Below are 18,075 nucleotides of genomic sequence, written 5' to 3' on the forward strand. Positions count from 1 at the left end.
GTGCCATTTTGGGCAGGCATAGCGTCAATGAAGCACAAGTGGAAGATAAGATATTAAAAGCTCAAAAAGAAAGGGTGGGAGGGTTCTTTAGCCAGTTTACAACTTCAGCTGAATACAGGTCCATCTGTGTATAATATCCTGAAAGTAGTATATTTTAGCTGACATATATTACTATATGTTCCTTAAAGATATATTTAGGGAAGATGCAGCTCTCTATATCCTCCTACTCTTTATAGTCTTTGTGTGCTTTTCAAATGTGAACATTTGTGCAGTGATGTACAAAAAAAGTCATGGAAAAATATCCACTTACCATGGAGAGTTGAAGTTGTTTTGCTTTGCTTTTTTTTTTTCAAGGAGAAATCAGGTTATTGTAGAAAGTAAAATATTTTTTATCTCCCCTTCCAACAATCTTAGAAGAAGGAAAATAATTTGAAATTTTACCCAAATGTAACCATTTGGCAATTCATTATGGTCCAACCAAATCTAATTGTTTTTGTACGAAGGTGGGACTTAAAAAATTTTACTTATGAAAGTTCTTTACTGCTTCACGCAGCAAACATCAACCCTTTATAACAAATAGTTTTTATTAGGTGATGTTTCTTGTATATACCATCATACATCATATTTAAAAAGCCCTTGGCTTTAAATTCAAATCAATTTCTAAAAAAATAAAAGCTTTTGACAACCCTATGATACTTGCATTGCATTGAAATTGAAGTATGCCATGTATACACAAGCAAAAACAGAAAACAGAAATGTAATATAAAGAGTTGTTCCAGAGAAGTGATGTGAAACTTGGAAGTCGCATACCCATGTCCGGCTCCTTGGACAGCACAGGTATTGTTACCTTCTAGACTCTTTCTTAAGGCTGAGGTAACACCTAGTCCGTTGCCAGAGATACAGGTCGGAATTTATCTGTTCTATCCTTGAACAGATTGTGTTTTTATTATCGGATTATTTATTACGATAATTTTGTATTGCATTGCTGTCTCTTTTAATCAATTCTAGACATCATCATCTTATGTAATACCCATGGACGTCCACAGGATTTTTTCCAGGGAGGGGCAAGGAAGGTATTTTTTTCCAGGGGGCCAAACGAAGGTAAATTTTCCCCAAAAATAGTGTTGTTCCCTAAAAAACATTGCTTAAATTTGAATTTATGGTGTTCATGCAATAATTAACACATATTATTGTGGCTAAAATGAAATTATATGTGTGAAATACATATTTTTTGGTTGACTTTCATTTTCATTTTCACTTGCCCCCCCTTCCGGACATCCATGGTAATACGGCTATTCCAAGAACGTGGCTTGCGTAAATCTCCCTGGTGCTGCTTATTCCTGTGGAAAAACTATAAATCTTGTTAGCGGTGAGAACTAGGTACCCCTGGGTTGCCTTATTGCTAACTCTGCTGATGATTATCAAACGAAAGGTCCTGGTTGGGTTTAGTGAAGACCTCTCCCCCTTCCAGATTTCCGAAATGATCCTCAGACAGCTAAGCCTTCATCTAATGGGTAAAGACCCAGTTGATGGGACTGTTGGGTGGAGTACACATGGGGTAAAGACCCTATATGTCTCCAACTAGCTGTCGAATTTTCTCGCTTTTATACCAGAAGCTTGTTAATTTGGTTACTAAGTGGCTTTCAACTGTCTGAGGTTGCTAAGGTGATAATTTAGTTTTCTGCCTTTCTGGCTTTTCATAATTTGTAATCACTATTATTCTTTAATTTTTAGCATTCTTCTGAGATCATAATTTCCTTTAATATTAGCAGTGTTAATTATTTAACAAAATATAATTTATATGCATTTCCAAGGAAGTCGATAAAATGTCTAGATGGGAAGGAGGCTGTTGTATAGGAGCATCCTGGATCCTTGTAAACTATAAAGTGACGTTCCTATAGGTGAGTCCTTGCTTGTCGATGACAGGAAAGTCATGCTTGTAGAGAGGTACCTGTCAAACTCGCCAGTGTGTGAGACTTGCAGGTATTGATCCCAAGTGGGACCAGTTGACATTTCAAAGTTAATATAAACTACTCGTATTAATACTAGATTTCTGCTTTTGTGCAAGAAATTAAAATATAATTTACTTGACACTGCAGAGCTTTCATTCAGTTTCCCAAATTGCTAATTTTAAATCTGCATATTGTGAGAGTTTAGTGGTTTGGTTTGCAACATCCCCCGGTTGTACACCAGTCATCACAAAGTTAGTCCGCTACTCCTTTAGTCGGGAACATGAGAATCTGCAAATCATCAGGGCTTGTTGGGTAGAAAAGAAACACAACACTGTTTTCAAAGTTAAATCGCAGTTTTATAATCGCGTATATTTCATAATCACTTACCAGTAAAACACTAGAACATTCAATACTAACGTTTGGCAATTCCCTCACATATAGCGAAAGTCAAAGTACATAATTAATTGCTTACTTTCAACTTATCGGCAAGAAGAAAACTCGGAAACCCAAAATCTATACTTGAATTCCCTCCGTTTCCAAGTTCTTATTGATTCTTCACCTTCACCTGTTTTTCAATCTCAGTCTGTCGTCAGGTGAGAAACATTCAGGTTGGTTCACTTCCTCTGCTGAGATGAGAAAGTGAAGTCAACACGAACAGATTTTGACGTATTTATAAACATATATAAAAGTTCCAACTACAACTGTATCAATCTAACTATAATTGTCTGTGACAACTTGCACATTATTTGAAGTAACAAACATTTTAAAAATCTTAACTTCTTACAAATATAAAACCTTAAACTCACAGGTTCGTTACAATTGCCCCTCGTCAGGGGAAAAATTTTGAATAAATTGTAATTTACAAGTTCTGAAAAAATTTTGAGTACACAATGAAACTTTAAATACAGAAATTATCTTGACACTAAGTCAACTTCTCCAACCAATGTTTGTCTGTGTTCTTGAGAACAATTAAAGATCCTAAGATTGTCAAAATTTACTTGATCGATCGGGTTCTTGGACTTGGGAAACAGTAGGGTAGTATTGCTTCGAATATCTGTTGCAATGTAGGGACCAATATATACCTCAAACAACTTAGCGATGGTTTTATTTTTCCTAGAACTTAGTTTGTGATTTCTTACGAGCACCAAATCTCCTTCCTTTAGCTGAAGAGCATTGCACTTGACTTTGAATTTTCTCCTATCACTTTTCGAGCGTTCCCTTTTCTTCGCCATAAACATCTTTCTATCCCAGTTAGTTAAATGAGGATCATCGTCGTTATCAGGCCAATAAAAGTGGTCCAATATTTCATTGGGCACAGCGCGATTGAAAAATAGTTCTGAAGGAGCATACCCAGTAGTGTCCGAGACAGAATTGTTCAGTAACCAGGCAATTTCTGATAAATATTTCGACCAACTTTGATGTTCATGGTGGCAAAATAACCGGAGCAGTCGAACAATCTCCTGATTCATACGTTCTATAGTATTACTACTAGGGTGATAGGCCGTAGTGAATAAATACTTAACACCTTTTTTGTCCAGATATTCTTTCCACAGTTCAGAAGTGAATTGTGTACCTCGATCCGATAAGATTGCCTTAACTTTAGGAAAATGGGTGAAGTACCCTTTCTCCATTACAGTGATTATTTCTCTGGCGGTGCCATGCCTCAGTGGGTAAACGGAGACAAACTTTGTTCCTAAATCTACCAAGGATAAAATGTATTGGAATCCTTGGGACATGGGCAATTTACCGATCAGGTCTATTGATAGTAGTTCGTGAGGACTCTTTTGATTAATATGTAACTTGTCTTTGATGATTCCTAACTTGTCCATTTTAGTCTTGGCACATACGAGGCAATCCCTAGTGTGCTTAGCAACATCCTGTTTCATCTTTGGCCAAAAGTATCTACTTTTTATTCTCTTTAGGGTTTTTGCTACCCCGAAATGTCCTAGTTCGTCGTGATTTTCCCGAAGCACTTTTTCTTTGAACTTTATAGGGACACACAATTTCCAAGTAAATTCTTCACCGGAGGTTTTTCGGAATAAGAGACTTCCATAAACCTGATACACGTTTTTCACCTTAGTTTCAGTCGGAGAGTCTTCAGATTCTGGCTGATTCAAAAGCTTTATTATGCTCTGGCAAAAAACATCATCTTCTTGTGCTTCAGCCCAATTTGTTATGTCTTCTATTTCTCCTCTTTCTTGCCATATATAATTTACATGGAAATAGTTAGCTTCTTCCTTCCCTTTGCCTTCATCGATGGGATAGCGACTCAGAATATCCGGTATCACATTATCCTTTCCTTGGATGTATTTAATTTCAAAAGAGTAAAACTGCAATTTTAGAGACCACCTTGTAAGCCTGCAATTCCAATTTTTAGAATTTTGAACCCACATTAATCCACGATGATCTGTGTATATTTTAAAATGCCTTCCTCTCAAATATATTTCAAATTTGTTGATACCAAAAAGAATACCCAAACATTCTAATTCGTGAATCGAATAGTGTCTCTCATTTTCTTTTAATTTTCTGCTAGCGTACTGCACGACAGTTTTCTCGTCGCCTTGTTCTTGAAATAAGATGCAACCTAGACCTTTGGTAGAGGCGTCACATTGGATACAAAATTCTCTGTTTAGATCAGGCTGAGCTAGGGCTGGAGTATTTGTTAACTCAATTTTCAGCTGGTTAAAAACAGTTTCTTGATCCTGGCCCCAGTTCCATTTAGCAGACTTTGAGAGCAATCTTAATAAAGTCTTCGTTTTGATAATAATAATAATAATAATAATAAATTTCTTTAATAATAATAAATTTTCTTTATTCAGCGGGCGAGGATGTCTTTTATAAACTTCCGCCTCCAATTTGCTAAACCTAAAAATTTTCGAACATCCTTCTTACACTTAGGTTGTGGGAATTTTAAAATTGCTTCATTCTTTTTTGGATCAACTCTAACATGGTCTCCAGAAATCAAGTGTCCTAGATACACTAGTTCTCCCTTAACAAAATTACACTTCCTAAGTTTCACTTTAAGACCTACGTCTTTCAGTCTTTGCAGTACTTCTTGTATGTGCTGAATGTGAGTGTTAAAATCCGCATCGAAAATCAACAGGTCGTCGATATAAACTGTTAAGAAATGTTCTGTTTCTGGCCCAAACACTCGATGCATTATGTATACAAAAGTGGACACAGCATTTGACAAACCAAAAGGCATTTTCAAAAATTCATACTGTCTGCCTTTATATGAGAACGCCGTGTATTTGCGGCAGTTTGGTTTTAAAGGAATCTGTAAATAACCAGAGGCCAGATCCAGACTTGTAAAATACCAGGATCTTCTGAAGAGACTCATCAATTGGCGGAACCGAACTTTTAGGTATTATCATGATGGAGTTTAGCAGTCGGAAATCTATGCATGGTCTGACACTCCCATCTGGCTTGTCTACAACCAATAGAGGATTTAAGTAAGGAGATACTGATGGTTGAATGATATTCCAGGCCTTCCATAAGTCTAGTTCCTTTTCCCGGGCAGCCCTTTTTGAAAGTGGCACGGGGGGTATGGTGGGCGATGGACTGGTTCGGTGCTTGTTAAGAGTATTTCACACTCAGCGCTCTCCATTGTTCCGGGCTTTTCAGAGAATACCTTTAAATAACGAGTCAGCACGTTTATTAGCTCCTGCTTCTGGGAATCATTTAAAATATTAATAGTTTCAACCTTCTCTCTGAGGTCCGCGGTTTTATACATCCACTTCTCATCCTCATCCTGGACCTTTTGGATGTACCGCACTATTTCTATATCTACAGGATTCCCCTCTTCTTGATCAGGAGTTCTACCGAACAACAAAGTAACTGAATTCTTCCTGAAACTTATTTCTGCTTCGTGCTGTCTTAGAAAAGGCATACCTAGAAGAAGATCCATACGAAAACCTTTTAAGATGAATACTTTTGTGCTAAAATTCATGCCACCAATTTCCAGTTCTACCCGTCTACTTCCGAACACTCTCTTCTTATGACTTCCGGAAAAATCTACAAGTCTTATTTCAGAAACTTTTTGCATTTGAATGCCTGGTATCAGATTAATTAATTGGTCCAGATCTCGTAACTTAATATTCGACATTCACTTCCAGTATCAATAATGCAAGTCACCGGGATGTCCATTAATTTTGCAGGAACTGCAGGAGATTTGTACTTAGTTTTTGATGTTCGAGCTGATTTTAATTGGCTTTGTAAATTAATTTCTTCTATTTCTGTTAACTGAAAATTTACATGTAATTCTTGTATGGGACGCTCCTCAGAGGCTCCTTGCCTAAACGGAAGCGAAACACCCAGACAAGGTCCTAGTGTGTTTGACATGATTGGGATCGCTGGTTTTGCAGAAACTCTCTGGTAGTCTCCACTGCTTCTTCCTGCTCTGAGGCAACGTCATGTCTTGCTGAGAAGGAACCACAATTGTCACCTCTACGTGGTGGAGAGTACCGTCTTGGCGAAGTAGGATTATGTCGTTCTTGGTAACGCCATCTGTCTGGAGAACTTTGCCTTTGTTCTGGACGAGGCCTGTAGGAGTTTCTCTGTCTTTCGTTCTGATCTCGGTTGAAACCTCTCCTGCCTAATCCTCTGTTGAATCTTCGAGGTCGTGAGAAATTTCCTCCTCGACTCTCTGAATCCGTCTGGATATTCTGGATCTTAAAACTTTTATTGCCTGCAGCATCTTTATTCTTGGAGTCTTCTTTATTCTTCCAGGCATCAGAGTCATCATAAATATCAAAGTCCTTTAAGAAATGTGTCAATTCATCCACACTTCATGGAGCGTGCGCCAGACAAAGATTCCGAATGTGGTACGGCAACTGTCCAATGATCAAATTAAGAACTTCACTCTCATTAAAATTGTCAGCTAGGTTTCTGTATGCTGTGTAGACACTCCAGGCAAAACTCTCTAAGTTGTCGTGGACCAGGCGAGAATACCTTTGGTTCCTCACAGCCGCTAGTTGTCTTTGTTTTGCCTTTTCTGATGCAAATTCATCCTTAAAGCATGCGCAGAAATCAGCATAATTCACAAAGTTGTCCATATTACCAGCTAACCAATGCTCAGCCTTGCCGGTGAAAACCCGAGGTAATAATTCCAATCTATAATGTTCAGGCACTTGCATTAAGAGGGCCTCCCACATGGCGCAGTGGTAGCGTCATTGCCTTGTAATCGAGGGGTTCCGGGTTCGATACCCGGTGGAGGCACAAGTGGTTCGGATCCCACTTTAAACTGTAGGTCCAGTCCCGATTAGCCTTACTGTGCATAAAGTGGACTTAAAACACCAAATCGCAAATCACAATCACACTTGCATTAAGTCGAAACTGACATTTAATTCACACAGATATCTTTCGGCAGATTGAGCTTCGATATCGCCTTTAAACTTCGGAATGTTCGCAATATCAGCCATTCTGGACATCTTAAACTCTGTTCTGCGTCGAGGAGAAAACCCGTCATTACTATCCTTTTCTTTAGGCCTCTTGCATCTATCAGAAGTTGTGGTATTACCGGGGAAGAATGGGTTTGGAAGTACAACAGGAGGTTCATAGGCAGTAGCTTCTGGATTCAGTCCTCGGATTGGATCAGGCAGTATATCGGAAGAGGTTACTGGTCGAATCTGTAAATTATGGATATTTTCCTGCAGTTCACTGACCCTACTTATAATTGTACCTGTCTGTTCCTGAATTTCTTGGCAAAGAGACACTTCCATCTTTTTAGCCTTCTCATGGAGAAAATTAACCTTTTCTCCAGCTGCCTTTATTTCGACTTTCTGTTCATGCACTATATTTTCCATGAGTTCTGTTCGTTCACCAAAGGTTTTTGAGGCTACATTAATAGACTCTACAGAACTCTTTAATTCTTGAACTCCATGTGAAGGGTCACATTCAGATTCTCTTCCAGGCTGGACAATTTCGAGACAGGTTTCCATATTCTTCTTCAATTGCTCCTGTTCCTTCTCTACCCACCCTTGTCGAACTGTTAAGAACTCTAGCTGTTCTTCCACAATTTCCTTTACCCTTTCGTCCACCTTTTCAGTGACTTTAATACTAAGCTTTTCTATCTCTCCTCTGATGCTCTCTACCTGTTCAAGTTTGTGTTGAGAGAATAGAGCCTGTAACTCTGACCTTAGTTTTATATCTTCCTGTATCCTCCTTTCTTCCTGGTTTTCAATCAATGCACAGAAAATATCTTAGTCTTCTTTTCTCTTTCTCTCTTCCTCCTCTTTCTTTCTCTTTTCTTCTTCCTCTTCTTTTTCCTCCTTTCCCCTTTCCTCTTCCTCCTCTTTCTCTTTCCTTCTCTTTTCTTCTTCCTCTTCTTTCTCCTTTCCTCTTCCTCCTCTTTCTCTTTCCTTCTATTTTCTTCTTCTTCCTCTTTTTCCTTCTTTCTCCTTTCCTCTTCCACCTCTTTCTCTTTCCTTCTTCTTCCTCTTTCTCTTTCCTTCTCCTTCCTCTTTTTCCTTCTTTCTCCTTTCCTCTTCCACCTCTTTCTCTTTCCTTCTTCTTCCTCTTTCTCTTTCCTTCTCTTTTCTTCTTCTTCCTCTTTCTCTTTCCGTCTCTTTTCTTCTATAGACTCAACTTAGAGTTTAAACTCCATCATCTCCTGTTTTCGAACTTTCTCTATCTGAGCCATCTCTTTCTTACGCTGTTTCTCCTCCTCTTTTTCTTTCTCGTTTCGTTCTGCTTTATCTTTCATCAACCAATCAAGTAGCCAGTGATCTGATGAGGGTTTGGTAGGAACACTCGTTTCTGGTTCTGTTTCTGGTGCTGACAAGCATGATGTGCATCGCATCTCTTTATTTGATACCGATGTTACTTCCTGCCCATCACAACTACTATGAAACCTCTGCAAACATTGGCAACACTGGAAGAATTCCCTGTCATTGCAAAGATCATCACAGCATCCAAACTTGGTTTCTGCATCCATTGTCATTCTGCCTCTGCTTCGCAGATTCCTTCCTGTCGCGTCTTTCTCCATTCTACAACACCGTCTATGGTTCTTCCCACTTAGTACCTTCACTTCACTATCACACTTTTACCTTCGTGAATTCCAAGGACTATCACCTTCGTGAATTCTATGGACGAACACTTTCAGTATGCACTAAATCAGGCATCATGTTTAAATTGCTAAAATAATTTGCACTCGAGCTCCCACGATTGTACCAAAATAACTGTGCACTCGGGCCCCACGTTGGTGTGCCAAAATAACTATGCAACGTCCCCCGGTTGTACACCAGTCATCACAAAGTTAGTCTGCTACTCCTTTAGTCGGGAACATGAGAATCTGCAAATCATCAGGGCTTGTTGGGTAGAAAAGAAACACAACACTGTTTTCAAAGTTAAAACGCAGTTTTATAATCGCGTATATTTCATAATCACTTACCAGTAAAACACTAGAACATTCAATACTAACGTTTGGCAATTCCCTCACATATAGCGAAAGTCAAAGTACATAATTAATTGCTTACTTTCAACTTATCGGCAAGAAGAAAACTCGGAAACCCAAAATCTATACTTGAATTCCCTCCGTTTCCAAGTTCTTATTGATTCTTCACCTTCACCTGTTTTTCAATCTCAGTCTGTCGTCAGGTGAGAAACATTCAGGTTGGTTCACTTCCTCTGCTGAGATGAGAAAGTGAAGTCAACACGAACAGATTTTGACGTATTTATAAACATATATAAAAGTTCCAACTACAACTGTATCAATCTAACTATAATTGTCTGTGACAACTTGCACATTATTTGAAGTAACAAACATTTTAAAAATCTTAACTTTTTACAAATATAAAACCTTAAACTCTCAGGTTCCTTACAGGTTTAATATGTATCATTACCTTAATTTTAAACTTCATTGTATAAATGTGAAATGCACACAAATATCTGCCTATAACATTTGAAATGAAATTTGGGTCTTAGATAAATTTGACAGTTGCTCTATGGGCTCTTATTACTTTTAAATGACCAATAAAGGCTTATTCCGTGCCTAACTGTAAAAGCAAATTAAATTATGACTAAGAGGTTTGCAGTAGAAAATGATTTATTTTTTTTACGTGCTCATATCTGCCTACCTACATTATTGTGGAGGACAAAGTTATTACATTCCTTCATAATAGTCTCCAGCCAAATGTAGTACATGTCAAATTTCCGCCAATTTTCTCATGTCGACAGCGGAATCATTTTTTTGTATATTACTAAGAGACCACCATATGGCTTACACTATGTTATGGATGATCGTGAAGTGTCGTGCCTCAGGTTTGTGTCCAACCAGTGTGTAAGGGATGACCCTTTCTGAAGAAACCTGCCAACCTCTCTTCCACATAATACACCCTTGACTGCATTTTGCTGACTAACAAGGCTCTGGCGTCTGAATCCACAGCCAGTATAGTCCTCTGTGGTGCTCGTGTTGTGTCCTGTCCATGTATGTTTATGACTGTCCTTTCACCAATTTCATCATATCACCTTTCATTTTCATCTTTGCAATTAACCAAAAGTGGCAGAAAAGCTAACTAAAATAAAGCTATCAATCAGTCAATTATATTGTCAATGTAGATTGATTGATTCATTGATTGAGTTGCTGTTTTAAGTTCACTTTATGCACAGTAAGGCTAATCGGGACTGGACCTACAGTTTAAAGTGCTGAATCACTATGTGCCTCCACTGGGTATCGAACCTGGGATCCTTTGATTACAAGGCGACGACGCTACCACTGCTCCATCGGGGAGGCCCTCGGTCAATGAATGTAGAAACCAACAGCATGAGTGAAATGTAATACTTCCTAATGAAATTATACCCCCCCCCTCAAATATCAAAATGTTTTCCTGCAATCCTGCAGATAAATGAAAATGAAAATATATTCAATTTGCTATCAAATAGAAAGAAGCCATAATATGTATTACATTTACACATAACAAATAATTCTCAGAACTGTGTAGCAATTTTTTATTTGTACTTGGAAGTTTCATTTACAATTTACATAACATTACAATAATCACATATAGTTAAGTCACATACAGTTAGAAAAAATGTGAGAAGGAAAATTTAGATTCAAGTACAACTACACAATGAAAGATAAGAAAGTGATAACTTTTCAAGTGAGTAAAAATATCCTAGTATGTTCAATCTGTACAAGAAAAATGTAACAAACATATGGTAATGTTTGAAGCAAAAAGTTATTAATCTGTGCACTTTGGCATTAATAAATAGGCTATAAAAATTGTTTTAAGTTATTTTATATTTTATTTTGAAAATTCCTATTTTTTTTTTACTTTGTCTTCAGCCTAGAGATGCACGATGAACTGCTCTCCACCCATACACATAGCAAGTAATTGCATCACATATTGTAACTTCAATTCAAAAACCATTGTTTCGGTTACTGGGTACGTACTCTACTGGGAGCAAAATTGCATAAAGTTCTTGACTTCAGGGATATTTACACCTGTAAAGATAATGCAAACAAAGATACATCTTCCTCCATGTAACAAAAAAAAATGGAAACAAATTTCCTGCAAACATTGTGTAAATATTCCTGAATGAAATAAAATTCCCATCAAAATTAATCAGTATCACATTTGAAATTGCTTCTTTTTCAATGATGGACTCCAAGGATATTCATCTGAAGCTTTGATGAGTCATCTTCTCCTTTTCGTTACGTATGATGACACCAAATAGTTTGTTATTCTTTTTTGTGTGTACAATAAACAAATTTCCTCTTTCTCACTGAGTTAACTTCTCAGGGACAGTTTTCACTGGAAATGTTCAAATAACTGTGTCTTTGATAGATACTTCTGGATTCCAGAATCACAAGATTCCTAACATGTCAAGGACATCAACCAACAACTCGAAGAGCGACGAACGTTGATGCAAACACTGCTGGTGTCGCCTTTAATAAAATTCCTCCATTGTCATCGTCATCATCATCATCGTCGTCGTCGTCGTCATCATCATCATCATCGTCATCATCATCGTCGTCATCATCATCATCATCATCATCGTCGTCGTCATCGTCATCATCATCATCTAGTATGAAAAGAAACAATTGTTAAAATATTTCCCTTTATAAGAACTTACTTAATGCCAACTAACATAAGAGTGAGAAATTTGGAATGAAGAGTATATTTTTTACCCAGTGCAATTTTGTCTTAGATTTGCTTTTTTATTATATACAAATGAATGCACAGAGTAGAAGAATTGCCTTGATTCTGTCTAGATTCAGATTTATCCTAATTCCATTTTCTTTTAATATCTCTTTGTAGAACATATTTCATTGTTTTCTTACATGAAATCGAGGTTCCATGTATTCATGACTGAAGCAAAATGGCAGATTTAATGGATTAGCTGCCATACCCTAAGCCATAACCCCTACAATACAGGGCACCCTGAGGTTCTGGAGCCCCAGCATATTGTCTATGTGCTGTGGAAATTATGTATAATCACTCAATAAAATATAGTAGAATTTGTGATGAAGGATGAAATTTCAGCAGGTAACAGATGTCTCCATCTCTTTGATGATACATTTCAGAACAGACCATTATCGAAAGCTTTGAAGTTAGAGTGTAGTTATGTAAATTAAGTTTTTGCTTTTGGGGGAGGGGATGCAATCCATTGGCTGGTTCAGAGTAATCTGGATGCACTAAATCCATCATTTAGAGAACCACAAGGGGATTTGGAAATCTGTGAACTCAACTCTGGTGACACAGGTAAAGTTTAAACAGTAAACATAATAATAATCCAATGTATTTTTTCCTCCGAAAAACTGGGGCAATTGAGTGATATAATCTAAATCTCCCCTCCCCTCCTTCCGAAATATCAATAATATGCAGTATGCGTTGTATTAAAATATTGTTTGCCTTCTTTTGGAGCCATACCTCGCAACTGAATAATTCAATATTTATTGAATGGATAATGATCACAGATGGAACACAAGCACTACTTTGCACATATGTCTATTAGCACGATGTGTTCACTGCTTCCAACATCTATTTCTTTGGCAGTCTGCTTAATTTGTTCACCTCTATGGACTACAATGGTAACATCATAAAGAGGCAGGGGAAGGAAACGATGCCTCTCAGAAAAGTGACCAAGTCCCTCCCGTGCTCCCAGTTTTTTTTTTTTTTTTTGACTCAATATGTAATGGTATTATTCATTGTCATCCATATACAATATTCTGTGTTAAATTTCGAACTTCTGAGAGTTTTGGTGTACTGTCCATATGACCTCTCCCCTCTTCTAGTTTTTGCTGGAGTCGATATTAATGAGAAAGCTGTTAGAATAATGGATATGAATGGGGAAGCAAGTTTAAAACGTGGAGAAACTAATCCACACCTTTTAGAATCAAGCAATTTGTAAGAAATTATGTCGTGAAAGTACATTGCCTTCATTTGGACATTGTGCCGCATTGGACTGTGTAGCAGCCGGAAGCACACACTGCCTGCTGGCGAACCTGGTTGTGTGTAACCGTTCAACACAGAGCACAGCTTTATTTTAATTAAAATATTTCACTATTATAAGTAATCATGTACTGTTGTCACAGAAAATGTTGGCAATGTTCTCCTTATGTGCCCAATCACAAAAGAAATGGTAGGTGAATTGTCCATCACCATTTTCATTCAGTCTGTTTTTCACAATGTGATGATAGTGAATTGAATTAAAAACTCAATGAGTAGAGGACAACGTCTTGCTTGGAATCAACAGAATTCTGTTCCTTAAAATGACACAGGATGTGGAATGTACAAGTATCTTTGCCATTGGCTGTACTGCCACACATTTTTCACATCATTTGAGAAAGTTTACTTAAACATCTCCTCCTCACACTTCTGCATGAGTTTGTTTTCACATAAGAATTGTACATAATAATTATTTGCTATAAAGTTTACTTATGATTGATTAATTTGATGTTTTAAGTCCACTTTATGCACAGCAAGGCTAATCGTGACTGGACCTACAGTTTAAAGTGGGATCCGAACCACTATGTGCCCCCACCGGGTATCAAACCCTAACCCCGTGATTACAAGGTGACGAGGCTACCACTGCGCCATCGGGGAGGCCCTAAAGTTTACATATTTTGTGACATTATAACAACACTTATCACCAGAACTTGAAATGGGAATGTTCACGAAACACGTGACTTTCGTTAACATACTTTGTCTGTTCTTTATCGCCGATTACAACAGTGACGAGACGAAATGGGAAGGTTCCAGATATTTACAAACTGGAATGCCACTCAGGTCCATTTCAACCCCTGCTTATCACAATAGCAAACTACACAGAATCGACACATTCATCCGGTTGAAAGCAAATACTGACGTTCACAGCAGACAGAGGGAGAATTCACATCAAAGCAACAAGCGATACATGTCGCTTGAGTATTTCACCAATCCAGTAGCGTAAGCAGGATTTCATCAGAGGGGGGGAGGGTTATTTCTAAAGCTTTCTCCAAATTCACATTACCATTGTTTTATTATACTTTAATTAAATAACAATAATCATAATTAATTAATAATACTTATAATTTATTAATTAGTTGAATTACTACTAATACTAATGCTAATACCACTACTAATATTAAGTAGTAGAGATCTACATAAATATAGTATTTATGAAAGGAATAGAACGAAATTACTTTCTAGTCATTTGATTTTGACAAATTCTAGGAGCATTTTTTTGTTCCTTTGATACGAAATAATTGTCTAGTCAACGAGGTGAGAAATTTTAAGTGTGAAGAAAATCCATAAAAACAAGAAAATATATTAAAATAAATTGGTTGGAATTTTTCAGCTCTTGTCCCCGATAATTCACATCTGGAATGTCTCGCTGTTCTTACCAACAAAACATTTTACAATAGTTAATGTTATTGGCTTTTGAATTCAGAAATTTAAACCTGCTAGTGTAAACAATGGGAAGGTGGACTGGTGATTGTGTATTCTTGTCTGCCTAGCTATACATTACCCGCTTACAACGAACCAAGAACTTTCTTTAGTTAATGCTCATTGTTCACACACACACATAAAAATACATGTTCATTGAGCATTCATTGATGCAACTGAGATACAAAACAACTTTTTTTCTCTTTTAAATCAAAGTTGCCCTCATATTTTATTTTCAAGGCATTCACTCTGAAAGACACGTGTGTTTGGAATGCTGTGCTTTTCTCCATGCTGCATGGGAGTAACAATTCAAATTATTATTATTATTATTAGTTGTAGTATTGTCGCAGACCTTTGACTGTGATAAATTGGCCATTTTTAATTTTCATCACAGCATTTTTCATAATATTCAAAAGCTCAAGGGGGTTTAAACCTCGTAACCCCCCCCCCCTTGCGTACGTCACTGCACCAATCGAACACAGGCTTCTGCGGCCTAATACCCAAATGAAGGCACATGTTGCTCAAGTGACTGCGCTCGTCAGTCGTTGCTGTCTGAGTCGTTTTTTTTTTCTGACGTGAGAATACTTGTATTTTCCTTATTTTTACTTGACTTTTCGGTTACTTTTAGCTAATTGCGACGATGAGGATAAATGATGATGGGATACTTGCAAAGGAGCACCCATACACCTAGATCTGGAGTCGAACTCGCACCTATCGATGACGAGTTTGTAATTTGACCACTCAATGCGTTCGAGCACCGAGGCCGAGTGGAAATTCTAAGTCAGTCAAACCTATAACAGTATCGCTGTATGAGCGTATTTATGATACTAATAGCATCAAACCTAGCTTGTTTAATCGTAGAAATTTAAGTTAAAAAATGTAGGCTCGACGAGGACACGAACCCGAATGTCTGGCATACCACCATGCCATTTCTCTACCATCTAAGCTTCCGAGCATGAACCGAGGGGGGCGTCGGTCCTTAGATCGATTCCTCCTGGAAATTGGTATTATTAATTTCAATTGCGAAAAAGCAATAACTTATTATGTTGATAGACAATGACAGAAACAAAGTTAAGTTAATTTCCATTCCAGCAGCATATCCAAAATAAGAAAATCATTTAGCTCAAGAATTGAGTGTAAAATGCGGGAGCCAGGTCAAAACTCTCGCATCCTACTATTTAATCCAAAGAATAAATGGTCCTGTGAGTTTTTAAATTTACAGAAAGGAGAATTTTATGTGTGAGGTCACAGTATAAACTTAAAGACTAGAATTTCCCCCTAACTTCCACAGCTTTTACTTGAACGAAGTATGTAAGAGTTAAGCAGCATAAACATGCATTTCAGTATAGTAACGGTGTGAAGTGATAAAAAAACGAATAGAAAGAGTTAGCTCACTGGATATTCACTAATTTGGTGTCGATTATAAGTCTCTCACCGAGGTTATAATAATAATAACATTAATAATAGTTCGGCAAAATATGTATTGTATAGTTATTAGTTCATTATTAATTTTTAGTGATAGTAATATTCAACTAAATATCAACGGTCTGACCTATCCCACAAAAGTTTCTGGCAACGCCCAATTTACCAAGTAAGCTCAGTTTTCATCTAATTTTCAGTGATATTCAATGGATCTTATTGCCCTAGCGGAGCATTAGTTCTACAGTCAAAACTTGAGCTACTCAATACGCACACAAAAAAGAAAATTCTCTGCATCAAAGGGGGTGACGACTAACCTGGAAAATTAATGTCAGTAATTTATGTTAATTATTAGAAGGCGCCGTTGCGGGAATATCATAACTTCAAACTGAAGGAGTGTTTTTTGAGGGGATATAACTATTATAGGGGAAAATGTGTCTCGCTTGCTCCATCTGGAAAAAGATTATGTTGCTCTCCTCTCCCTGGAAAAAATCGTGTGGACATCCATGGTTCTCTGCATTGACAATGAAATGCCTTTCAGTTGATAAAATATTGTTTTTATAGCCCTGGGCAAGTGCACTACTACTACTAATACTAATACTGATTTGTTTCGGTTAAGGTAAATAAAAAAAAATAATTAAAATCAAGTGGTTGAAGAAATAAAAACAGTGGATGTGTGAGCGTGCATATTATGAACGCTAATTAAGTGTACTACGGAACCCTCATTCCACTTGTCAGGCGACAGACCAGTCACAAGGCTATTGTCCAGCGAAGTCTCTTCTTAAATATAGCCGCTTCTTCTGGCTAAAGATAGACCAACTAACGACCTGGTCACCCTGCCAGGTTTCAAACGGCAAGCCCACAAGAAACAGGGGTAGAAAAGAATACATATTTGATTACATAATAGGTGTATTAAAACATTTTTGGCAAAGAACTCCACGCACTAGCGGCGCCTTTTAATATTGTTTTAACTCGTAATGAACCTAGAGGTCCCATGTTCAAACCCTGGTTATGGCATGGTACTATCATTGTGTATGTCCCATCACCCATTCATCATCTTGGGCTTTGCATAAGAGTTTGTCGAGAATTCATTTTCACTCCTTCCGTACATTGAAGGCGGCAGTTTTCGTCGTATGAATGGCCAGATCGGTCAGACAACTATTTAAACATTGGGACGAAAACGAGACTAGATCCTTCCGGATTTGTCGAGATAAGACCGAGAACGAGACAGACGCCTGTTTCATCGAGACACGGCCGAGATTTACTGTTCAAGTGTTTGGTTTTTGATATAAATTTTAGAGGAGGGAGAGGGGAATATGGAAGGCGGAACCCCCTTGACATATATTTTTTTCGCTCCATTCCTATTCATAATTACACTCAAAATGCTTTTTCCGGCAGCTCAGTGAGATATTGCTTTACTATTTGACTAATTCAGTCAAAAGGACATTTATCTGATTATGGACAAGTTCAGTCCTCGGTGTGGAGGAGGAGGGGGGCTATGATAAATTACGGAAGGCATCCCCTAGCTGCCCCATTGTCCCCAAAACATAGGAGCGTCTCTCCAGCTAGCCCCAAAACTCAAGCAAACACCCCCCCCCCCCTCCATATGGAAATTTCCACTTCGAACACTGATCGTAATTGCGAAATGAAACGGAAAACTGATTTGTTTCTAGACTAGAACGAGAGCAGGATTTAGAAATCGAGAGAAGAACGAGACAGACATAAGCTTTGACGAGACTGCATTCTGTACCATTTCCGATTGTGGTCCAACAACCAGCAATTTCTCCAAACACCGCCCAGCATCTCCCAGATTTCTTCAACACCCCCTGCAATTT

At 37.8% G+C, this 18,075-nt stretch overlaps 1 protein-coding gene across 2 annotated transcripts in view; it reads right to left on the reverse strand.

Moving 5' to 3' along the window:
* Positions 1 to 10,882: 10,882 nt before the first annotated feature.
* The window catches only part of LOC145995224 (uncharacterized), a 39,294-nt gene continuing 32,101 nt past the window's right edge, over positions 10,883 to 18,075 (reverse strand). The window contains exon 3 of one of the 2 annotated variants that reach the window (XM_083131790.1): positions 10,883 to 11,939. In XM_083131790.1, the coding sequence (XP_082987916.1) occupies positions 11,785 to 11,939 (155 nt within the window). In that variant the 3' untranslated portion in view covers positions 10,883 to 11,784. Of the gene's footprint in view, positions 11,976 to 18,075 lie in introns of both variants that reach the window. The other variant, XM_083131789.1, reaches the window with a different exon arrangement.

This window comes from Lepisma saccharinum, chromosome 11 (assembly GCF_977018435.1).
Source record: "Lepisma saccharinum chromosome 11, izLepSacc3.1, whole genome shotgun sequence".
NCBI classification, from domain to species: Eukaryota; Metazoa; Arthropoda; class Insecta; order Zygentoma; family Lepismatidae; genus Lepisma; species Lepisma saccharinum.